Genomic DNA, 24,406 nt, shown 5'->3' on the forward strand with positions numbered 1-24,406 from the left:
GAAACAATCCCATTCTACAAAGAAAATATACAAAGGATTTGTACTTTAGCCTTTGAGGTTGAATCTCAATTCTTGTGCAAGATTATACCCCTATTCCAAGGTGGGAGTGTTTGAACTGCAAAGTCAGTTGGTTCAGGAAAACAAAAATGACCAGAACAAAAATTCAGCTCAGCATCTGCTTTGTAAAGTTTGCTTGATTCAGGGTGGCATCAGAGGAGAGGTATGCTTTTTGCCCCTTGAGTTCTGTGATAGAACCAGAGGGACATGGACAAGGTGAAAACGTTCTTCCAATTTTTTTTTTTTTTCCTGGTTGGAAAAGATATTGGAAATGTGGACAAGGGGATAAGGATTGGAAAAGATGAGGGAAAAATAGGAGGGAAAATATCTTTGCTCTGTTGACTACAAAATACTTCCATTTGTCACAAGCCTCTAGAAATATATCCCCACCCCTTTATTTTTTGTAAGCAAGGCTGTGTATTACACAGAATTTCATGTACTATTGGTTATATGTTCCAAATATGGGGCTGAGTTTGCAGCCAGCTCTTCAAAGAAGAGACTTAATATGAACTTCCCCTTTTTATCACTTCTTCTTTGAAGTTTAGTTCCTAAAATTAATTTGAACCACTGATCCCTTAAAAATGTCAGATCATATAATTGTGCCAAGGAAAACATTTTTTTGAAAGTAAGCCACTTGCCCATCAATTCTCTAACATGATGTTTTCATAACAATTTTAAGTGCCCACTCTGTGGCAGGCGTTGTGTGAGATTCTGAGGATACAAAGATAAATATAATACATAGCTCCCAATTTTGCAGCAGACACGGGTGTATAAATACTAGTGCAGAAAAGTGTTAGGTGATCTGTGATCACGTATGTTAGGATATAGTAAAGAATCATACGCTGGTGTATTAAACTGTACTGGAGGCTGTCAGGAAACATTTCTGTTTCTAGAGGAAAGTGACACATCCAATTATCCTTCATCTAGAAAGACCTGAGGGAGGGGTTGGTGGGTACCACAAACTTCCCAGCCACCATTACCCCTTTGTAAAATCCCCCGTAAGGTAAGCTGTTGTTTCCTCCTGTTACATGTCTCAGGATGATGGCTCCTTAGAAACTTGCTTTTACCGTATGCTTCCCAGGTACTGACTGTTTCTGGCTTGCACATCTTTCACCACTGCTAATTCATTCTTTCTCGTCAGGTGATTATGAGAATCATATACTATGTTCTCTTTCGCTAGTCCAGGGAATAGGGTAGAGGGAGTTTAGCTTACAAGAGGTACTGTTGAAATTGGTATTGAATCCCTTTGAGACTTTTGTAGATTCAGTGAAAAGGAAACGTGATGCATTTATTTCTGCATATGGTGGTAGCTTATGAGGATCCTTGCTACTTTTCAGGGGCTGGCGCTGTTGGAAAGGAAGACACCCGTGTCCTCAGGAAAGAGGATGCTGAGAAGTCTCCCCCCCCAGACCCCCCAGGTCCCGAGGCCCTGCCCCTGCCGCCTCCCTGCCCTGTCCCCGCAGCAGCCCCGGCCCACCCCGGGAGAGAGCCCCCTTCTCCTCCAGCAGAGCACCCCAAACTGGCCCGCTCGGTCCCCACTCCGCTCGTCATCGCCCAGAAGATGTCTGAGAAGCTGGCAGGGAACGAAGGGCTCTCGCCCACATCCCCGACCAAAGAGGGCAGGCCTGCAGGATGGAGGACGCTGACTTCCGTGGCCCCTCGACACGGAGAACACTCGCTGTGGCACAGACACGCCGCACAGCCGGCGCCCAAGATCCACCGCTTCCCAAGCAACATCAGCGTGACCAACAGCGCGGGGAAGGCCTTCAATAAGACCATCTCCAAGGCCGCGGTCAACGTGCAGGAGCGCAAAGCCCAGGTCCTGGCCAACATCAATGGGGTCTCCTTCCTCTCCGTGGGGGAAACGGAGGACCAGGCCCCGAGGAGCGAGCCCGCCGAGCAGAGGAGAAGTGTCTCCCCGGAGCAGAGCCAGCCGGGCCCGGCCCGGGAGGCTGTTCCCGCGCGGGCAGGGGCGCACGGCGGCCAGCAGTCCAGAGGCGTGCAGACAGAACAGCCCCTGCCGATGGCCAACGGCTTCCAGAGCCTCCACGACATCCTCAAGAGCCATCCCGGGCCCTTTGTCTCTACAGGGAAGACGGTCACCTTCCGTCCGGACCCGGCCCTCCCCAGCAAACTTGCGCCCCGGCAGCCGGACTGCGGCCAGGACGCCAGGAAGCGGTCGGGCTCGCTCCCCCGGGCTGTGGGGTTCAGACCCCAGGGCATCACTGTCCAGTTCTCGGGCCGCGGCTCCACGGAGGAGGCCCGTCGGGAGGCCCTGCGGAAGCTCGGCCTCCTGAAGGAGAACTTGTGACGGAGAGTGGGCCGCGCTGGGGGAGTTAGGGTGACCAGGTACGTGTGGCCGAACATGGATGTGCGCATGCGCACAGCGCAGTAGCAAAGCCCGGACTGCGGAACCCCGTGGAGGACGAGCGATGGGGGCCCAGGAGTCAGCGGACTGGCTGCCCCGCTCTGGCCCGCATCCGAGCTGGGACATACTTCCGAACGAGAGCGTCCCGCACCACATCTTCCCGTTTCCAAGAGCTCGGAGAATAACCTTGAACACCTACAGGTTTCAGTGATTTGTAAATGCCTTATGTGTTTTGGATCTAGGAGGAGGGGGATTGGGTCTGATTTTTTTGTTATTGAGTCTCTAATCTAACCTTTTATCCGAAGTGCATGACACGAAAGCCACTTTAGATCTCTCATACTCGTTTCTCTAAGAAAGGGACCGTTCCCTCCTTTCCAACAAAATAAAGAAGTGCTTGTTCAATTTTCATAGTGTCTTAAAATACTGTTTTGGTTTTTTGTTTGTTTTTGAAAGGTGAAAGACAGTATGTTAGCCTAAATATGCCTTTGTTTCTTGGTCTAATTTGGTTTGCCCAGGTTTTTTTTTAATTGAAAATTGAAGCCTTTAGAGTATGATTTACTGTAACGTTGAGTTATGGGAGTGGAATGGAAAGGTTGAGTTTGGAAAAGGTGGTAGTTTTAAGAAAGTAAGTCTCATCAGACTACAGAGTCTGTGTTACTGGGAGATACATATATGAGCATGTACTGTGTATATACATGTACATAATATGTGTTTATAGGTACATATATGTTATATACAGATATAGATGATGTGCACACACACATTCATTATTACATATAAACTTCTTAAAACCCTATTACATAACTACAGGATGCAAGCACTTCCTATTCTTTTGATACACAAGCCATCTCAGTATTGAGATAATGACACAGGAATTGTTACTTCCTAATAAGGAAGTCTTTTAAGGACACATCTCCATAACTTTTCAGGGAACCAAAGTGCTTTTTCCTCAACGTGTTCTGTTCCCAATTAAAGTAATAGTCCAAATAAGCTTCCAACTAAGCAAGAGTGTTCCTTTGTTAGTGAAGTATGCTTTTAAAGATGTCATTTATCACCTAATTTTAATTTATCACCTAATTTTAGTTTTGCATGTTCCAAGGTGGCTGTTAAACAGAAGAAACAAAAGATTCTTAACATCCCCCATGTTCTGTGAGCAAGATCTCAGGATTAATTTAAAAGGGAAAAAACAGCAAACTAAGTTACACAGCATGAAAAGAACTGGTTTTGTCCCAGACAATGTCTTACATGCTGAGTTGTAACCACAAGCATTATTATCAAAACTATTTTAGGCTGGAGTCTAAAACCTCTTAAAATAGACCCGGAAGGACCACACTTGAAAGTCACACCCTTTTGTTGTATGTCTCAGCCACTGTCACAGAATCTGTTTCTTTCCTGTTGAGTATTATTTAAACTCAAACTTCTAAATGTGCTGTGAAGGATTTTTTCATAGTATTAATTTGCCTTGTAAGTTACATAAAATGATTGTAATGTTTTCCTTAGAACGACAGTATTTAGTGTCTTGCCCAGGCCTTGTCCTGTTGAAATAATCTCATAGATTCTTGATGGTCTTAATTTAAATAGGTGCTTTGATCTTACAGGTTCTTAAAAATAGTCTTTATTTTACTCCTGTTTATGTTGGATTTGTTTAAAGGATTCTTGGGCCCTGTTATTTCCTTTTTATATAGCGAGATGCCATGTTACACAGTGTTTAAAAAGAGGGTCTTGATATGGCTAACATTTTAAATATCCCGTATATTTGAGGATTCTTTCTCTTTTTCTTATCCTATGACTTCGTTGTGATTAAGGTGAACTTGACTATATGTTAGTATATTTGTTCTCATAATGGCATTTTTGAAAAATAAATTTAGAGATCTTAAGTATAAGCAACTTTGTTTTTGCATTTTATACTTATTCTCAGGTATTTTCTTTTAAATGGTTATATCCTTTCCTTCTGTTTGTTCATAATCTTTTCTACCTACTTATTCATAATTATACTGACTGTTACTCTGGCCATTTCTTGTGCCCAAAACCCTAGTAATTAAAGCCATATATTTTGTACAAGGTTCAAATTATAGCTGCTAATGAACTAACCTATATTCGTATGTATCACCTTAACAAAAACAATTCGTTTTCTGAGGGGCATTTGTTTCCTTGCAATAACTCTGTGATAGGACGTTCTTAAAGGGTCATCTTCAAGGGAATCTTAAGGACCATATGTCAAAGCAAACTTGTAACAAAAAGGAAAGATGAATCTTAAGTGCTCAGTTTGTTTTTTTTTTCACGTGATGCTTGTAAATCAGTCCATTTTAGTCTCCATTAAGATAAAGATGAAACTCTTTACCTTAATACTTAAAATCAGGAAAAAAAATTCTCCTCTGCTTTTAGGCAGGTATGTTCAAATGGCCAAACCAGAGTCTCCTCTGCAAAGGGTAATGCCCTGCAGTTACCAGGGTAACAGAGTCTGGTCCAGTGCCCTCCTCCTCCTCCTCCTCTATTTGGCTAGCGTGCGTGCTTATCTTCACAAAATCGGTAGAATTGTTGGTCTTCGGTTTTCTCTCCCCAGGGTCATTCTCCTCTTATAAGGCTTGTGGGGGAGAAAAGGCAGAGGTGCGGGTGTCCCTCCAGTGTCTCTGAGTCTCTCAAGATGCATAGGGCTCCCCCAGAGCTGCATTCTTGCTCTCCTCCCCCCACCCCCTGACTTCAACAATACAGGATTCTTTACTCAGAGTTCCTGATGGGTACCTCCCAATGTAGGCTCCCCATTTGAAACAAGTTTTCGTGAAGAGCTTCATGGAGTTGATAAGTCAGGCCTTATGGAACCCTGAGGATTGACTGACCTTTTTATTTGTAAAAAAAAAAAAAAAAATCAGAACTGTATTCTCTGAAATAATGCCATTTGCAGCAACATGGATGGACCTAGAGATTATGATACTAAGTGAAGTAAGTCAGAAAGAGAAAGATAAATACCACATGATATCACTTATATGTGGAATCTAAAATATGAAACAAATGAACTTATCTATGAAATAGAAACAGACTCACAGACACAGAGAACAGATCTTTGGTTGCCAAGGGGGAGGTGGGGTAGGGGAGGGATGGATTGGGAGTTTGCAATTAGCAGATGCAAACTATTATATACGGAAGGGATAAACACCAAGATCCTACTGTACAGCACAGGGAACTATATTCAATATCCTGTAATAAACCATAATGGAAAAGAAAAATACAAAGAATGGTATTCTTTTTTTACTGAATTCCCACAGCTCTGGCTGTGAGGAATTTGACCTTTCAGAGGATTTGATGGTTATGTTTTTTATGCAGATGATCTAAGAAATCAGTTCTTTCTGTTTATTCAAGAGGAATGAAGAGAGAGAAACAAGATAAATATGAAAACAATTTACTCTTATCAAGAAACTTTTTCTGAAACGTTTGTCACCAAGTCACCATGTCCTCTGAAGGAGCAGAGGTAGTTTTTCGGTGTTTTCTTCCCCCCACCTGTGATCCAGGAGGAAGGGGAGGCGCGTGGGGAATGCTCACCTGTGTGAGGTTTGTGTCTTCATTGAAATGACAAGTCACCAAACAGGTTTTGTTTCTTCTCTTCACAACAAGGCTCTTTTTCCCTGCTTCAAAGTATGGGGAACGAGTTCCCATATCCTTTCCTAATCTACTCGCTGGACAGGCCCCGCTTTCAATATCTGAGAAAAGAGAAGGCAGGGCTGTCAGCTGCCGAGGCCTGGGAAAGTCGGAGCCCTGCTTGGACCCTTCCAGGGCGCGCCCCGTGCCTCCTGCTCGCTGACCACGTCCTCTCCTGCGCCTGCTGGCCCTCCCCGGCCAGAAGCACCCTCTTCTCTAGAAGAAAAACACGCTGTTGGGGAACAAATCCACCTGTTTGCATGAGAAGAGGCTGGGCCACAGGATGGTGGCCAAAGGGCACCTCCCATCCCGCTCTTTTCAGCATAAAAACCTTTGTGAGTGATGGTTGCAATCCTTCTAAAATGTCTCTTGACTCAAAAAAATATAATAAAACTCTTTCCTACACATTCCAAATTCGTAAGACTTCAGAGATGCCAGTCACTGCTGTCACCAGCAGGCTCCGTCTCCCTCCTGCTTACTGTCCTTCTAGCGGGGGCACGGATGACCCCCGGAGCCCAGTGAGGCTGCCCCACCAGGTACAAGCCTGGCTCTTAATGATGTACTTCAGCCTCGCGTCTTATCATCTAAACTGCATGAACGTCCTCTTCAAAAACAAGGTAAGAGGGGGTAACGTGGTGGTTTCCAGAAATAACCTAAGAGCCTGAACGCCAGACAAACCCAGTATTCTCTGACCTAGGTGGGCAGAACCATAAATCGCCCTAAGGAGCGGGGGGTGCCCAGGGAATCCTGTGATCCTGGGATGCCCTCTGCCTCCTGATTCCTTGGCAACCCCCTGGATCTGTCTGCCATAGGCCGCCACCAGCCCTCCTGCTTTGGGGGGCGCACTAGGGTCTAGGAAGCCGCCCTGTCTCCCGGTTGAGTTCAGGGTAGGCGTTACTGATTCTCACTGCTTCTTCAGGATCCTTGAGGCCAGCTCTTTCCCCAGCTGAGCAGGACTTCTGAAGTTCGGGGAACGTTTTGTAAACCCATCCTCGTTTTGAGGAGGCCCCGGGTTTACTTTCTGGGTGTGGGAGCCCCTAGCTTGGTGGCTTAGGCTCAGGATTCTGTGATGCACCGCCCCCCACGTCCGCCCCACTGCCCGCCCCCAATAAAGGCGGCCACTGCGATGGTCCGACCAGGGCTAGAGGTAAGAATTCACATTTGGAAGCTGAGGTTAATGGAACTTAGTCATTGATAAACAGGTCACATTTCGTAAACTTCAACCTCCAAGTATTTGTGCATGAAGCAGAGCTGCCAAGGGCAGTAGTAACCTAAGTTCTGGAAATGCCTTTAAGGGGTGGGGCTGAGTCAACAGGGACTCCATGTGTCCAGGGAGCTGGCAGCTCGAGCACGTGTGTGCCCGAGGGCTTCTCAGTGGCTGGCTGGCTTCTGCCCTTGGCATACTCTGCCGCTTTTGTGCGGCTAGACTCCCTTTGAGTATTGAGACATGCCTAAGAGGCTTGCCCTTGTTACTAAAGATGCTTTCGGGCCTCTGTGGCCTTTAAAGATATTACATAATTCCTCATGGAACCATATCCCTGACAAGTCGCTGTGATGGCTGTGCTACAAGGGTCTCTTTGGCTTCTAACTAGTTCTATTGTGCAACCGTTTCCTGGACCATTTATTCAGTGTCTAAGCATTTTGAATTTGGGGAAAATAACCTCTGTCTTGTGAAGACAAGTTCAAACAGCAGGAAGGTGCAGGGAGGACTGTCCATGCAGGTAATGTGGTAACAGCCGAGGTGCCTCACCTTCCCCGGGCTTGGTTTCCAAACCCAGAGCTCTGGCCACATGTGACCGTGCTCTTCCCAGTTCCCTGTCCATGTGTTTGTGAAACTCTGTAAAGCTCTTTGTTTTATCAGTCCCATCTTAATGGCCAAATGAACTGAATGAAAGTGTTTATAAATGTGAAACAAGTTACCTGAAACTCGTTTTCTTTTTTTGTGAAGCTTAGGAGGTGTCCCAAGTGGTACTGAATGTGACAGACACTGCGGGAGGTGCTAAACATCACTTAGTCCTCGTGACCACGGGCCCCTCTCCTCTTCACAAGGGCCTCGTGGGGGCCACGGGGGCCGCCCTAGTTGTGCGGGCTGCAAACCCCCTGCTTCCCCCACCTTCTGTGAAGCCACCCACGCTGTGCCGGCCAATGCCGTCCACACGCCCACCCCCACCTTCCCTTCTCCCGAACACCTCCTCTTTCGCTCCTTCAGCGCTTCTCCCCTCCCTCCCTGGCCTGCCCTCTTGTGCCCGTCTCTCACGATGCTCATCCTGATTTGTACTCTCGTTATGTTTCAGCCCATAGGGCCGGGGCTTGTCTCCGGGGATGAGAGGAGAGATGGGTAAGCCTGTGTTGTTTGGAAGTCAGGCTTGGTGGAAAGAGCATGCCAGTGGGCTGCGTGGGACCTGAAAGAGGAAAGTAAGGCAGGTGGCATCCCTGGGCCTCCCTGCCTCCCTGCCAGCCGGGCAGGGGTGCCTTGAATCACCACGTGTGACCTCTGCCTTGGGGGATCAAGTTCAAAGCAGGTCCTTTGGCTGCATCCCTCCTCCTTCTCCCTCCCTCGGGACTTGGTTCTGGAGCCCAGAATTGCCAGGGGTGGTTCCAACACCCCCCGGCGCAAGACTCCCACGCACGCGGCTGAGTGAGTTCACTGGCGTAACTGCCCATCTGCTCCCTGGCAGTCCTTTGAAGTCATGCTTGTTACTGGAAAGGCAACCAGGCCTCAGGGAGAGTCCAGGACCTGGCTCCACGGGGCTCTGGGCAGGGCGGCCGCCCACACCGGCCTTGGCCTCGCCCCCGCGAGAGGCCACCAGCTCAGAGTGGGGAAGCCTCGGTGCCGCTGGGGTTGGACTCTTTCACCACCGTAAATTCCCAGCCACACTGCAGTTGGGACACAGCTGCAGCACGAACTGGTGGTCTCTCTCCAATCGTGTCATAAGTTATGACACTTCTGCCAATACTTATAAATGGCATTCTTGAAGTTTTTGCCTACATTTTACTGGGATGTGCCTGCTCTCAGAGAACTGAGCATCTCCTTGCCTTGGGAGGGTCTACACTTCATCTAATAATGTTGCTATTGTTTATTTTTTTGTAAATTTCTTCTAGGAATAAATCCTTTCTGTGACAGTTCGGGCCAGATTTTATAATTGCTCAATTCGATCTTTTAAACCAAAAGTTTTTCTCATCTCAATCATCCACCTCACAGAGTCTTGATTCCTAAAGACCATTGGCTGTTTCTAGAAATCAGATCCACCTTCAAAGGTATATTTTGCTCTAAGTGTACCATTCAGATTCCACACTGACTCTGGCCACGCTTTACAAGGGGCAGAGACAGCTGACAGGGCTGAGTGTGTCAAACTCGCAAACAGAAGAGACTAGAGAGCCCGTGAGAGTGACCCCAGAGGCTAAGAGCTATCACAGTAGATAGTTTTGTGTGGCCACAGAGATCACACCACGAGAGATTTCCACTCAACACGGGGAATTCATAGCATTAAGAGCCGACTGAAAACGGAAAGAGTGGTTGGTACACAGGAGCATGAGCGCCCACCTCCGTGGAGGTGTGCAGACACGGGGCAAGTGCCCTGCAGAGGAAAGCGACCAGAACTGCACTCAGCGGCACTCCTTCCAATTCTGAGATTTCATGACGGGTTCACATAGAGCAGGCTTTGTCATTATCCTGACCTGACCCAGCCCTGCAATTGCTGTAAGACTTAAACTCCCTCTCTGAGCCTCACTTTCTTCATCGGAGAAAACGGGGTGAACCGTAATCACCTCATAGGGTTGTTGTAAGGAGTGAATGAGACCACATATGTTAAGTACCACACACCACCATCATCATCATCACCATCACCATCATCATCATCACCATCACTATCGTCATCACCATCATCACCATCACCATCATCACTATCATCACTATCATCATCATCACCATCACTATCACCATCACCATCATCACCATCACTATCGCTATCATCATCATCACCATCATCACCATCACCATCACTATCACCATCACTATCATCATCACCATCACTATCATCATCACCATCATCACCATCACTATCACCATCACCATCATCACCATCATTATCGCTATCATCATCATCACCATCATCACCATCAAAACCACCACCACAAAGGCGGAACGGGAATTCCTATAGAGCTTCCAGAATGGCTCTGATCAAGCCCAGCAGCATGGAGGGGTGAGCAGGTCCTGGCCTCACAGCCTGGTTCAGAATCTACCATTCACTATGGTCCCATTCCTACATGCAGTCCAGTGGTTACTTCAGTAAAGGAGTGAGTTTTAGATTTAAATTCCACTGCCTATTGAGAAACAGGGTTTTGCCACTTTCTAAAAATAGGTCTCCAGTTTATTTTCCTTCTCCAGGGCTGGGCAGGTCTGGCTTCCTGCTTAGAAACACATGGGAGGACTCCCCATCCAAGCTCACACTTTTCCACGTCTTCTCTCCTCTCCCTGCAGAGCTCCTCTCAGAGCTGGGCTCCCCCAGCGCCCCCCAGGGCCTCCTCCCAGAGGAGGAAGTGCCCGGCCCAGCCCAGCACGCGAAAGGCTCCAGGGAATACTGGGGGATTGTGCAGCCAGGGTCCCTTGGCTGCCACAAGGCTGCCGAGGAGGAAGTGCTTTTTCTGAGTTGCCGGGCTGGCCGAGCCCTCGGACTTTCCGTCCTGCCCAGCACACTCCCAGCCAGTCCCCAAGGAGGGCAGTGGCCTCGCCAGCCAGAGCTTCCAGAGCAGCCCCCACAAGGTAGGTGGAATGATCCAGGCCCCAATTAAACCTGCCTCAGGTCAGGAGGCTCCCAGGGTGGCCCCCCTTCCTCTGCAGCACCACCTCCACCCTCCTCCACGTTCTAGGTGGATGGGCCCAGTAGCTCTTCCTCAGGCAGCTCTCAGCCCATATTGCTCCCAGTCAGTCTCCTTCCAGGATGGAATGGTAGGCCCTCTCTCCCTCCCAGAAATGTCCTCCTGGGGCCTTCCCCTGCAAACTCAGCCCCTGCTTCCTCCAGCCAGACCCATCACCACCTTCTCAGGACTCCTAAGGCGGTGGGGATCTTCGGACGCCACCTGGTACCTCTTAGGGAGGGCAGCGTTCCATAGGAAGACCTGGGCTTACGATTCGACTTCAGCTCTCACCAGCTGTATGCACTTAAGGTGGTCAGGTGAGAGATTTTGAAAGACTAAATGAGATAATGGGTGTGCAAAACTTCCAAAAACTGTTAAGAGCAATATAGTCTAGGGCAGTGGTTCTCAAAGTGTGGTCCTCTGACTGGCAGAATCAACATCACCAGGAAATATGTTAGAAAGGCAAATTAGCAGAGTCACCTCAGATCTACTGAACGAGGAACTCTGGAGGTGGGACCCAGGAGTCCGGTTTGAACAAGCCCTCCATGTGATTCAGAGGCCTGGGCTAGTACACAGAAAACAGGCTCCGTCTTCTAAGGTGCACAGGTGGGGGAGTGAGCGGAGATGCAGAAGAGGTGCTGGACTGTGAAATCCTGGAGGGTAGGGACCATCCCCAGTGCCTAGTGTGGCATCTGGCACATAGTGGGTGTTCAGTTAACAGCTCTCACACTGAATAGGTGTTTGAACATTAAAAGACCGGAGGAGCTCTGAAGTCTTCCAATGAGTATATGTTACTTTTAAATTTTAGAAAGCAGGTGATCCTGTTTGAGGGAGAGAGACAGAGACAGAGAGAGACAGAAAGAATAGTAGACTTGGGCCACTCTCTTGGTCCTGCCCAGGGCGGCCACGGGGGAGATGATCCACAGGAACCCTCACCTAGAGGGGCCAGGCCACGCTTCCTGCATCCTTGCCACGCGGCTTTGGGGTGTCCCTTGAGTGTATCAAGTAGTCACATGTTGGTCGTGATCACCATCCATTGATTCATCCTACGAGTATTTGAGCACCTACTACATGCTGTCCCAGGGGCTGAGGAGACAGCTGTGAGCAGGGCACACCCGGTGCCATCTTCTCCAGCTGGCAGTACAGGGAGGAGACAGACAAGTAAGCAAGGTAACTGCAAGAATGCAATATTGTAAAGTGGAAGTCCGGGGCCCAGGGACAGAGGAGAGGGCAGTGATCAGGGAAGGTGGCCAAGCTGAGACTTGAAGGGCACGCAGGGCTCACAGGACTACAAGGGGAGCAGTGTTGTAGGCCGAGGGCACTGCCGGTGCAGACCCAGAGGCAAGTTGGGACTAAAGCAGTTAGGTGGGGAGGGCACCGTGAGGGGCTGTCGGTCTCCACAGTGACTGGGATGAAACCTTGTGTGAGGCGGGGCCTCAGAGCAGGGGAGGCAGTCCCTGCCCATATGGCCTTGTGGTCTAGCAGTCATTCAACAAACACAGGGCACCTATCCAGGCACTGGGGACACAACTGCACAGAAACAAAGCACAACACACACCCTGCTCTTGAGGAGACAGAAACCACACAAAGCCAAGGACAGTGCTTGGGAGAGAGGTAAGCACAAGGCATGGGCGGAATGCCTAACAAGGAGAATGGGCAGGGCGGAGGAATGTGAAGGCGCTGTCATCGCCAGGCAGGAGCGCGCTCAGCCCTCACATCATCCCAGCCACTCAGGGCTCTGTCTTCAACCGGATGGTTCCAGAATCCCGCTTTGCAATCAAAGAAAGAGGAAATTGCCAAGCCCTCACAGGAGGAACAAGACAAAAAGAGTACTATGCTCTGCTATGCTACTACTCTCCTCTAGGGCACGTATTCTACTACACTATCTATACTATACTATACATAGGATGCTATGCTGTAATAATACCATACTAATAGTAAACATATTCTATTATACTATACATGTTATATTATACACACTCACTCTACTATCTAAATAGCCTAATGCCTGACACACAATCCACACTTAATAAATGTTTGTGGGGACTTCCCTGGTGGTGAAGTGGTTAAGAATCCACCTGCCAATGCAGGGGACACGGGTTCGAGCCCTGGTCCGGGAAGATCCCACATGCCACAGAGCAACTAAGCCCGTGTGCCACAGCTACTGAGCCCGCGCTCTAGAGCCCGCAAGCCACAACTACTGAGCCCACATGCCACAACTACTGAAGTCCGTGCGCCTAGAGCCCGTGCTCCGCAGCAAGAGAGGCCACCGCAATGAGAAGCCCGCGCACCGCCACGAAGAGTGGCCCCCGCTTGCTGCAACTAGTGAAAGCCCGCGCGCGGCAACGAAGACCCAACACAGCCAAAAATAAATAAATAAAATAAATAAATTTTAAAAAATAAAAAATAATAAATAAATAAATAAATAAATGTTTGTGGAAGCTAACGCTTCTCCAGCTAACAACAGGGAGCCCTGTTTCTTCTGCTTGGCCTTCAGGGACTGTGAGATAAGAAGAAATATATATATTGGTTTCTGCCCCCAATTCCTGGCACAGAGTTCCTAAAACGCTTGGGATTTCCTGGGTGATAGCAGTGTCCTTTGTTCCAATGAGGTGGCTCTGGGTGGGCTCCTGGATGGGGGCCGGTCACCAGAAGGACCCAGCCATGATTAGAAGCTTGGAATTTTCAGCCCCGCCCTGCAACCCGCCACACCCCATTCTCCAGGGAGCGGAGAGGGGCTGGAAACCGAGTTGATAATCGATCATGCCTATGTGAGAAGCCACCATAAAATCCCACTGGGCGACTGGTGAGTTTCCAAGCAGATGAGCACAACCACATACTGGGAGGGTGACACACCCCAGCTCCACGGGGACAGAAGCTCCTGCGCTCGGGACCCTCCCAGACCTCGCCCTCCGTGCCTCCTTATCAGACTGTTCATCTGTATCCTTTAATCATAAAATAAACTGGTAGAGTAAGTGTTCCCCTGAGTTCTGTGAGCTGTTCTAGCAAATAATCTAATCCAAGGGGGAAGAGGTCATGGGAACCTCCAGTTTGTAGCCAAATCAGACAGAAGTCGTGGGTAACCTGGGGACCTACTACTTCTGATTGGCATCTATAGAAGAGAGGGGGGTCTCATGGGACTGAGCCCTTACCCTGTGGGATCTGACACCCTCTCCAGGTAGACAGTGTCAGAATTGAGTTACATTACAGGACACCCAGCTGGCGTCACAGAGAATTGCCTGGTGGTGGAACCCCCCTGCCACATCTGGTTTCAGAAGTGCTGAGTATGATAGCAGTGTGCAAGTAAAGGGGGGAACATAGGACGAAAGAAATGAGGTTTTTCCCAATACAGGGCCCAAGTTCTATGCCCTGAGAAAGCCACTTTTAAAGCTGGTTCTCTCTCCATCCAAGTACCAGATCTGTCCAGATAATTCAGAGGGAAGTGGTAAATCACAGGCCGGGGACAGATGCTTCGGGTGAAACGTCAGCCAGGCTAATGACAGTTAATGGAGACTGAAGCCCAGACACCAGCCATACCTGCTGATCCTCTAATGAAGAAGCAGGCCTGGTGGGCGTGCCTGCTGGGCTGGCTGCCTCTGGGGGCCTCATTGTGAGTGGGTCCCAACAAGTCATCCTCTGAAACAGGACTTTGAACAAAACCCACCTCGGATTCACACTATTTCTGAAAAAGCGTTTGGGAGAAATGCCTTGCAGGGGGTGGGAACAGTATGTATAGTGAAAATGAAAATGGCGCTTGGCCCAGCCCTGCCACTAACAAGCTATTCAACCCGGCCCAAGTCACCTCCCACGGCTCCATTTCCTCATTGTATTAGTCAGGATAGATTAGGCTGTGCTGTGGTAACAAATAAACCCCATGATCTCAGTGGCTTAACAAAAGTTTCTTTACTCAAAGTCACTTTGTGGGCCAGGCATCCCTCCTTGTCACGTGGCTACAAAGTCAGGAACACTTGGTCTCCAGGGGCCCCGAGCAGGGAAGGAAGAGGCATCTGGAGGGTCTTGTCTGAAAGTGGCTGACATCACTCCACCACATCACCGACTGGACTCATCACGGGCCGCACCCCACCGCGGAGGCCAGGAATGCAGCCCCTCCCCAGGAGGGGGAAGCGCACAGAGGGTGCCTTCACTGCTCAACCGTTAAATCCACGGATTCAGTCATCACATTTCGGGAGGGGCCCCTAGTATGTGCCAGGCATTGCATCAAGTGCGGAGCTACAGAGATTTCCCTGTCCTTGTGAAGTTCAGAAGGCAAGACGCACAAAAGGATGCAGTGCTACAGTCCCACACAGGTTACTGTGGGGCGAGCAAAGAGGCACCTGGCCCAGCCTGGGCAAGGAGTGGGCAGCCAGTGCAGGCGAGGGTTCCAGGCCAACTCTGAAAAACCGTGTTTGCTGACATATACATATTTGTGTCTGTTACAAATTTAAGTGATGTAAAGGATGTATTAGCACACGATTTACAAATAATGCTTAAAATACACAATACAGGCTCACCTCGGAGATATCGCGGGTTCAGTTCCAGACCCCCAAAATAAAGCGCATGTGGCAATAAAGTGAGTCACACGATATTTTCGGTTTCCAAAAAAATATACCACATATAAAAGTTATGTTTACACTATACTGTAATCTATTCAGTGTGCAATAATGTTATGTCTTTAAAAAAATGCACATACCTTAATTAAAAAATACTGTATTGCTAGAAAGCGCTAACCATTATCTGAGCCGTCAGTGAGTCATACTCCTTCTGCAACAGTGACATCAAAGATCACTGATCGCAGGCCACCAGAACAGACATAATAACAATGAAAAAGCTTGAAATACCGCAAGAATTACCAAAATGTGACACAGAGACAGGAAGTGAGCAAATGCTGTTGGAAAAATGGCACCGATAGACTTGCTCGATGCAGGGTTGCCCCAAACCTTTATTCTGTAAAAAAAATGCAATATCTGCAAAGCACAATAAAATGAGGTCTGCCTGTACCCCACACTGTAAAGTCCACACAGCCAGATGGTTCTCACAGGACGCACCCAGATTTTTGCCAAACCCTTGCATTCAACCGCGATTCGACAAATGGAATTGCATCCCCATCAGCTCTTTCCCCAATAAATGTATGGTCCTCAAATCTGACATGTGATCTGGTAAACAACTTCTCGCTTTCATATGAATTATATTTATTAAACTGAAAACTTTTTTGACCTGAGTAACTTCTTGGCTGAATCAGATAACTGTTCTCAAATGCTGGGAAATAGTCCCTCCGTTTTCTGTGTTATTCAAAAATGTCATGGCTACGGACACAGTAAGCTTTTCTTTGTTAATTAATTAATTGATTGATTTATTCATTATTTATTTATTTTTGGCTGCACAGGGTCTTAGTTGTGGCACTCAGGATCTTCGTTCTGGCATGCGGGATTTTAGTTGCAGCATGCGGGCTTCTTAGTTGTGGCATGCTTAGTTGTGGCATGCAAACTCTTAGTTGCAGCATGCATGCAGGATCTAGTTCCCTGACCAGAAATCTAACCCAGGCCCCCTGCATTGGGAGCGTGGAGTCTTAGCCACTGGACCACCAGGGAAGTCCCTGGACTAAGTAAGCTTTTAAGTTTAATCTGCATTATTAACATTTTCCTTCTTACGTCACCTTCTGAAGTACCAACAACCAACAAAACAATAATTCCAGCCCTGGTGTATAGCACTGGCCAATGTGGATGGTGTAATTACTCCCACCGTGGACAATCTCCAGCTACCACTCTGACGTCATTGAAGACACAGTCGGGAAGAAATGCAGGAATCACTGAGCCTGTGGTATTACCACCAAACAGACAAAGTGGACATAAATATCATCAAAAGCATAGAAAACAGTAATGTAATCAGGGACTGATGAATTTAGAGTATTTATTACCTTGTTTAATTGTAAGTTCATATCATTTCACTTTAAGATGATGACAGGTGAGGACTTCCCTGGTGGCGCAGTGGTTAAGAATCCGCCTGCATTGGCAGGGGACACGGGTTCGAGCCCTGGTCTGGGAAGATCCCACATGCCGCGGAGCAACTAAGTCCGTGTGCCACAACTACTGAGCCTGCGCTCTAGAGCCCACGAGCCACAACTACCAAGCCCGTGTGCCACAACTATTGAAGCCTGCGCGCCTAGAGCCCGTGCTCCGCAACAAGAGAAGCCACTGCAATGAGAAGCCCGCGCACCGCAACGAAGAGTAGCCCCCGCTCGCTGCAACTAGAGAAAGCCTGTGCGCAGCAACAAAGACCCAATGCAGCCATAAATAAATAAATTAATTAATTAAAAAAAAAAAAAAGGATGATGACAGATGACCTGAAAAAATCCCTGAATATCTAACAGTCAGTCCAGTCAACCAGGAGAGGCTGGCTGTGGCCCACGACCAGAAGCAGGTCAGGGAAGACAGGAGGTCTGCCTGAGCTGAGTGAAAGCAAGTGTTGCTGGTATTCCAGGAGGAAAAGGAAGGAAGACCATGCAGTCCTGGGGAGGGCATCAGTTGGGTCAGGGTGGTATGAGGTGACAGTACTGGGGCAGGGTGATCCCATAGCCTCGCCCACTGGAACCAACCCCTTTTATTTTCAAAAGCGTCTCGTGTGGGATGAAAATGATAACAGGTGAAGACCTGTAGCCCTTTCGGTCCCCATGTAACTGAGCAGGACCTTCTGGGGCCTTCCTGGGACAGACACCCCCCCTACCCACCACCATGCCTCTTGTTTGTAGAAAAACTTTAGCCTCCTAGGCCTTCCCCAAGTTCCAAAGAATAAATTTAATCAGAGAAGTGAGAAAATGCAGAAATAGAGGAAAAGAGTCAAGCAAGACAAAATAATAATAGTTTAGCGAACATCAAGGACCTTTAGTTCTTCCTCAAGGGCTATAGATAATATTCTGAGCCATATCCTTTGAGTAGTTTTACAGATACTGAAACCTCCACCAGGTGGAAGAAGTTAAATGTATGCTGCCCACAAGCACATAGACCTCAGACCAGATAGACCCAGAAGGTTGATGTTGGTGACTCCTGATAACCTCACCACCAACCACTCAGAAGAACGTCCACGAGCTGATCACACACCCGCAACCCTCTCCCTCACCCTGTCTTCAAAAACTCCTCCCCGAAAGCCATCAGGGAGTTCGGGCCTTTTGAGCATTAGCTGCCTGGACTCCCTGCTTGGGGCCCGCACTAAACGCTGCACTCCTCTTCCCCACAACCCGGTGTCAGTAGGTTGGCTTTGCTGCGTGCGGGTGATGGGGCCCAAGTTTGGTTCGGTAGCACCCAGAACCTCGGTTTGGAGCAGGAGTCAGCAAGGAAGGGCTGGTGGGCAGAGAAGCCAGGCTGGAGGAGAAAGCAGGAGGGAAGGAGATGGTGGTGGGGAGAGTGGAGGGCACGTGCTGGGGGGCTAGGATGACAAGTGAAGGTGCGGGGCTGGCACCTAGAGACAGTTTCTGTTCGGGAGGGGCTGAGCCCTGAGGCCCCCAGGGCTGGGCAGGCCGGCCTCCCCCAGGGGAACCCGAGCCCGCGTGCCTGTTACTCACTCTTGGTCTCACCAAGCCCGCTGAGAAAGAAGAAGGGTAAATGCAGGTGAAATTCAAGCGTTTGACCCCCAGCTTTCTGACAACAAGGGAGAGGTGGGCAGGACCAGGGGCAAAAGGGGTGCAAATGCCCCGCATGGTCGATCTCCCGTAGGCGGCTTGGAATTCCCAGGGCAGTGACTCTGAGGCTGCGTTTGTGGTTTTTTCCACAAGCCAGTTCATGTCCACCTCACTTTCTTCCCAGCCAGCAACCCTCCCAAGTGCCGAAAACGCTAACCCCTCCCAGGCCCTGCCGTGCTCTCATTTTCTCCCCCATGGAACAGGGGATGGCTGGCCCTTCCCTGGGGACAGAGCCAGGAGGCAGCACAGGGCCCAGGCTGCAGCCTCCTGCTCCCCACCCCCTACTACCCGCCAGCAGTGAGCCCTGCGTGAGCCTCTGGGTGAGCAGTGCAGGACGGATGGTTCCGGAATCGAAATGCTCTGAAACCTTAAGAGTCTTTCAAACCTTCCCTAAATAAGGCAAAGAAGTTAGGGAACAATATTTGGCCTTGAAGCAACAGGGGAGGATCAAGGGCTCTTCAGGCTTTGGGACATGTGACTTGTGACTTTCATGGCAGCGTTTTATAAAGAGAGCTTAATGGATGGATAATACATTGGAGTGTTGTTTGGGGACTCTCTCTGTGCCTTTCTCTGTGTAGATAGGTGATAGACAGAGTAGATACATAGATAGATAGTTGTGATGGATGACGGATGGATGGGATGGATAGATAGAGTTCATAGACAGATAGATAAATAGATAGTTGTGATGGATGATGGATGAATGTGATGAATAGATAGATAGACAGAGTTCATAGACAGATAGACAGATAGATAGATAGGCAGACAGAGTTCATATATATGGACGAACTTATTTAATCCTCACGTCAGCCCCGTGGGGTGAGGCAGGTACCACTGGAGCACAGCTAGGTAACTTCCGGAATCCCTCAGCTGGTAACTGTCAGAGCTGAGATTCGAGCCCAGGCAGGGTTGTTCTTCATGACACTGACTGCTTTCCCACCCAGCATCCTGCGCTGGTCTTTTCTCACCCCCTGGGACTCACAGGAGCTGGAAGTCGTGGTGCACGTGGCCTTGGACCCAGGGTAGGCCAGGTGGTGGGGCCCACAGTTTAGACAATCTGGGGGCCCCTCCTTAAGGCAAAGACTACGAAATGGTGATGACTAATCGCACAGGCTTTGGATGTGGCCATGCCCGGGAGGGGCCCTGGGTTTTCAGCTCTGTTGGCCTCGTGTAAACGGGCCTCTGCCCTGGTGACCTCTGGGGCTGTCAGTCTCCAATTATCTGTGCGAGGGATTCCGGGATTCTTTCTGTCACTGGCACATTGTGTGTCTCTCTTCTGGGAAAGAGAAATGATAGCCCAGGAGGGGAAACCACACAGGGGTCTGAGGGAAAACCCCCAATCACCCGGCATCCCCTCAGCCCACTGCTGAGAGGAGCGCCGGAATCCGGGACCCTGGGTGGGGCCCCGTGTGTGGGCCGCTCTCAGCCATGCAGGCCCGAAGCTGCTGGCACCGGCCTGCTTTCAAAAGCATGAATAGCCAAGGGGAAGATGTGGAAAATTTCCTGCCAGACCTGAAGGTGGTGGGATCATTAAAATGTAACCCTCTCAAGGTCACGCGTGTGGCTTGAAGCCCAGAAGGAGGAGAGGACCAGGTTCTCTCCTGAAGGCTGTAAACGACTCTTCCTGTGAAGAGGAACAGACGGGGTCACAGGTGATCCAAGCCGGAAAGCCTCAGTCCCCAGGGAGTCCATGTGAGGGGTCAACTTTGGTTTCTAAGTCTCAGAAATCGTCACCCCGGCTAGAATGTTCTGTGTTACCAAAGGCTCTCCCTTCCCTCACAATGTCATCCAAGAGCCACAGGGTGGGGCTGAGCAAGGCTAGGTGTCTGTGCAGGTAGGGGGCACAACGCTGGTGAGGAGGAGGGCCACTGTGGGGTAGGTGGTCCAGCGCAGGGCCTCAGAGCCTGGGGGAGGTCGGGAGGGGGTGGCATCCTCAGGGGGGAGCGGTGTTATGATGAGAGGCTGGTCACATAACGGGAGTGACCGAGGAGGTCGCTATGTTAAGGACAGTGGGAGCCAGCTCTCTCCCCATCTGAGAAGGTGCTGAGAAAACTAGAAGGAACCCTTTGGTGTCAGGTCGGAATCGGAGATACTGGTGTGCCCTTGAGGTATTCAAGTGATGTCGACAGAAGCAGGAATAAACACAGATGTAACTGCGTGCAGATGCACGTGTGTTTACACACACATATGTTCCTGAGCTCAGTCCACGGACACTGCAGTATCCACGAGTCCACGTGGCGCCCAGGCACCATCGGGAAAGAAAGAATGACTCATGACACTTGTTAGAGAAGGGAGGTGAGCCACTCGCTCCTACAGTGGGGGATGAACAGACTCAACTCCACCTCCAATGAGGACCAGTGGCGGCTTATATCCCAGGAGCAGAGTGGGGGTCAGAGGACGGAACATCACTATGGGGAAACATCAGGGGTGTTCAGGCTACATCAGCTCAACACAACTCTTGCTGAAGGCAGGCTGGGTGATAGGAAACCAGGTTAGGGATGAGGAATTTGATCACATAGTGAGGGTGGCCAGATAGCAAGGGGGGCTATTTAGGTAAACTGACCTAGCACGGTTCTTGCTCAAACTGGATTCTCCAAGGACAAAGAGGGAAGCCCAAAGTCGAGCCCAGAGGAGAAGGCTCAGAGGAGCTTTGTCACCATTCATTCTTCACTAAAAAGCGTCAGGGCTCCTGGGAGGAGTGGCCGGCTCCAGAGCTTGGGACTGGAAACCACAAGATGCGCCTAGAACATATGCTTGTGCCAGAAAGTGAGGAAGTGAGTGCTCAGAGAGTGATGGGGACATGTCAAAAAGACATAGAGGTCGGCTTGAACGGGCTCCCATGGACCAGATCTGGGATGATTTGAGCATCAGGATAAATAATGATAATAATGAGTCATAACCCACTGGATGAAATAGGAAACCACAAGTCCACGTGTATGTTAATTGATTAATTACATTAATGAGTTATATTTACCTGTATATTTAGAATTAATTATTAACCATAATTATTTGATGAGTAACTGGTTAGGTTACATAGTTTCAAAGTATTTCCCCACAAAACACTTAACAATTAGAAACGAAAACTAACATCAGTGGAGAAGCTCGGCAGACAGACCTTAATCAGGGGTTGGGTCGGTTCCATCAGTGATGGAACAAATGGAAAATCGTGCAGCAATGAGAACAGGTACCACTTCCGTTCCTACCAAGATTTAGACCCTGAATCTAAGCATGAGGCAATACCAGAAAACTCAAACTGAGGGACAGTCTATAAACAACTGAGTCTGTGATGCTCAAAAGCGTTGAGATCATGTAAATCAATAAAAGACTGAGGAACGCCTCCCAGGCAAGGAAATCAAAGAGATGCGACCACTAAATGGGACACAGGATCCTGTACTGGACCCTTTTGCTACAATGGACATTACTGGGAAGACTGGATGGTAGGAACAGGACAGACTGACTTCTTCATTTGATGGTGATGTTGGAGGAGAATGTCCTTGTGTGTAGAAAATACACACCAAAGTATTCAGGGGTATGGCCATCATGTCAGCAGTTTATTCCCTAATGCTTCTGGAAACGTATCTATACCGTACTTGCCACTTTTCTGTAAAAGTGTGAGAGGTTGTTTCTAATGAATCAGTCTTCACAGAACTGCAGTTCTCAGAGATGGCAAGGAACTCAAGAGATCAGACAGTCTGGTCCCTTGCCTGGGGGCTGGAAGGGTTTCTTGCCCCCGTTTCGCAGACAAGATGGTTGCGACAGAGCAGGTAGTGCGATGGGCCTTTGGTCGCTCATTCCATGAGTGGGGCTGGAGGAAGAGACAGTGGGGAGAACAGCGCGGGGCGGCCACCCCGCACCTTTCCACGGAGCCCCGCTTCCACTCTGACCCTGCATTGCACCCTGGAGTCCTTTTCTGACCAGGAAATTGCCACATGGAAAGCAGGACAGAAAAACATAATAGGAGTTAGGTGTGCACTTGATGGTCAGGGCTCAACCCAGACGGCTGGGGAACCTTCTGCCCGTTTTCAAGGTCCTCCCAGCAAGAAAAGCTCCCGCTGCAGCCCATGGGGGAGAGCTCTGGGGAGAAGGAATCCCTCAGGAAAAGCCTGCTCCGGGAGACAGGTGGATATTACCTACGAAAGGACAATGAGACAAAGACATTTATTTCAGGGGAGGCGTCTCCGGAAGAAGCAGGCATGGAGACAGGAGGAGACACACGTGCTGTCCGACGGAGGCTGCCCGCGCCGCTCTAGCCCTTGACCATGAGAGACCGTCCTGTCTGTGCCTGGAGGGGTCAGGCCCCACGAGACCGACTTCCCCTCACTGCACCCGGCTCACACGGAGCTGGACGCCAGAGTGCCGGGCTTGTCCTTCAGAAGGAGAAACAAGAAAAGCTGCTAAGGTCTCGTGGCTGGGATGTGATAGCACAGGCGGGCTGGCTCTAGAAACACAGATGTGACACCAGGCTGGAGATTCTTACAGCATTTTCCCCTAAAGTCAAACTACTTGAGACATCAAATCAAAGAGGGCAGTCATCTTTAGAAAAGACAATCTGCCTTAAGCTTGAATAGAGTTTTCCCAGGCAGATGCCTGGGGACAGCAGGGATACTGCCCTCGGAGGCCAGGCTGAGGGGACAGCTGCACACATGCCTGGCAGCTGCATCCCTGCCTTCGTTTTTTGGCTGAGCCACTTGGAGCATCCTTCTGTACGAGGGAGGCACCATGTGGCCTCAGACACTGGGCATTCAGGACCCCTTTGGCAGAGGCCAGAGACGTGGGAACTCAGAGTCCTGTGTTTAAAAGCCCTGTGGCCTGGAGGGCGGTACAGCACGGCGGTGAACTATACGGGCTCTGGAGTCAGAACTCCTAGACTCCAGTCCCAGCTCCAGCGTTTATGAGCTTGGGCCTGTGGGGGGGTCACCTGGTGTCTCTATGTCTGGGTTTCCCAGCTATAAAATGGAGATCACCATGCCTACGGGACGGGGCGGGAGAGCCACAGCGGGCTGGTCCTTGTGAGCACCAGCCACCCCTACTCCTCCACCTCTCAGGGCCTCCGCTTCCTCATGCGTGTAGGTGAGGAAACCGTTCCCACGCTGAGCAAGGGACATGGAGGGTGAATGTCTTGCATCTCTAGAAGGTTCTCTGTGTATGTGTGTTCTCCTTCGTTTCTCTTCTCTGCTTTCCTGGGTCTGGCTTCTCTACATATAGGAGGGAGACAAATGATTATCCCCACTTGCCCCCCAGAGAATTCACACCAGCTCTCAATCCAGAGATGGGTCTGCGAGGGCCTTACTGGTCTGTGGGACTTTCCTGCCCTTTATGCTGTGTTGTGGCCAATCGTGACCCCCGTGACTGACAGAACGCAGCCAAGGACAGAGGGAGGTGGGAAGGGTGCCTAGTGCACGCTAGAATCAAAGGGTTTGGGTGGAGATCAATAGCCCGGGAAGCCCTTCAGGCATCACGAGGAATGTCATCACCATCAGTCCTGGAGCCCACGGGTGCCGAGGGGCACTGAACGGAGGCACGCTGGGACACCAGGGGATTTCAGGAGGAAAGAGGGGGAATTCCAAAGGGTGACGCCAGTGCCCCCAAGGGCGAGGTCCATCCTTGCCCGGGTTCCAGAAAGCAGTCCTTAACAAAACACTACTGTGTCTATTTCCTTATTCACCCATCTCACCATCAGCGTGATTCATCTCATTCCTCCAACTTCCACTGACATTATAACATTGGGAATCTTCAGAGCAATCTCACTGCAGCAAAAGTCATCAGAGAGCAAATATAAACTTTGGAAAACAGAAGCAGATTCTCTCAAAAGTCAACTGCTG

The 24,406-nt window shown here is 49.6% G+C and overlaps 3 protein-coding genes across 11 annotated transcripts in view; 2 read left to right on the forward strand and 1 right to left on the reverse strand.

Annotated features, from left to right (window-relative positions):
* PROSER2 (proline and serine rich 2) overlaps positions 1-2,833 on the forward strand; it is a 44,305-nt gene extending 41,472 nt beyond the window's left edge. The window contains exon 4 of the mRNA XM_082385588.1: positions 1,395-2,833. Within this exon, the coding sequence (XP_082241714.1) occupies positions 1,395-2,368 (974 nt within the window). The 3' untranslated portion in view covers positions 2,369-2,833. The remainder of the gene's footprint in view (positions 1-1,394) is intronic.
* The window catches only part of UPF2 (UPF2 regulator of nonsense mediated mRNA decay), a gene marked incomplete at its 3' end in the record, with an annotated part of 208,980 nt that overhangs the window by 74,571 nt on the left and 110,003 nt on the right, over positions 1-24,406 (reverse strand). The window contains exon 22 of one of the 9 annotated variants that reach the window (XM_082385280.1): positions 22,861-22,951. The exons of the other annotated variants lie outside the window; for them this stretch is intronic. Within the exon in view, the coding sequence (XP_082241406.1) occupies positions 22,876-22,951 (76 nt within the window). Of the gene's footprint in view, positions 1-22,860; positions 22,952-24,406 lie in introns of those variants that run through there. 9 annotated transcript variants of the gene reach the window in all.
* LOC309625646 (uncharacterized protein) lies at positions 5,756-16,133 on the forward strand. The gene is made up of 2 exons (XM_082385686.1): positions 5,756-6,675; positions 8,012-16,133. Exons 1-2 carry the CDS (start codon positions 6,058-6,060, stop codon positions 8,327-8,329), a joined length of 936 nt encoding a protein of 311 aa, XP_082241812.1. The 5' UTR covers positions 5,756-6,057; the 3' UTR covers positions 8,330-16,133.

This window comes from Balaenoptera borealis (genome assembly GCF_965194805.1).
Source record: "Balaenoptera borealis genome assembly, chromosome: 3".
Lineage (NCBI taxonomy): Eukaryota > Metazoa > Chordata > Mammalia > Artiodactyla > Balaenopteridae > Balaenoptera > Balaenoptera borealis.

Bases quoted from the DNA above. Each gene is read 5' to 3' on its own strand.
- LOC309625646 (XM_082385686.1), top strand. From the start codon at position 6,058: ATGGGGAACGAGTTCCCATATCCTTTCCTAATCTACTCGCTGGACAGG. The intron at 6,676-8,011 runs GTAAGAGGGGGT...TGTGAAGCTTAG, and splicing joins ACGTCCTCTTCAAAAACAAG to GAGGTGTCCCAAGTGGTACT.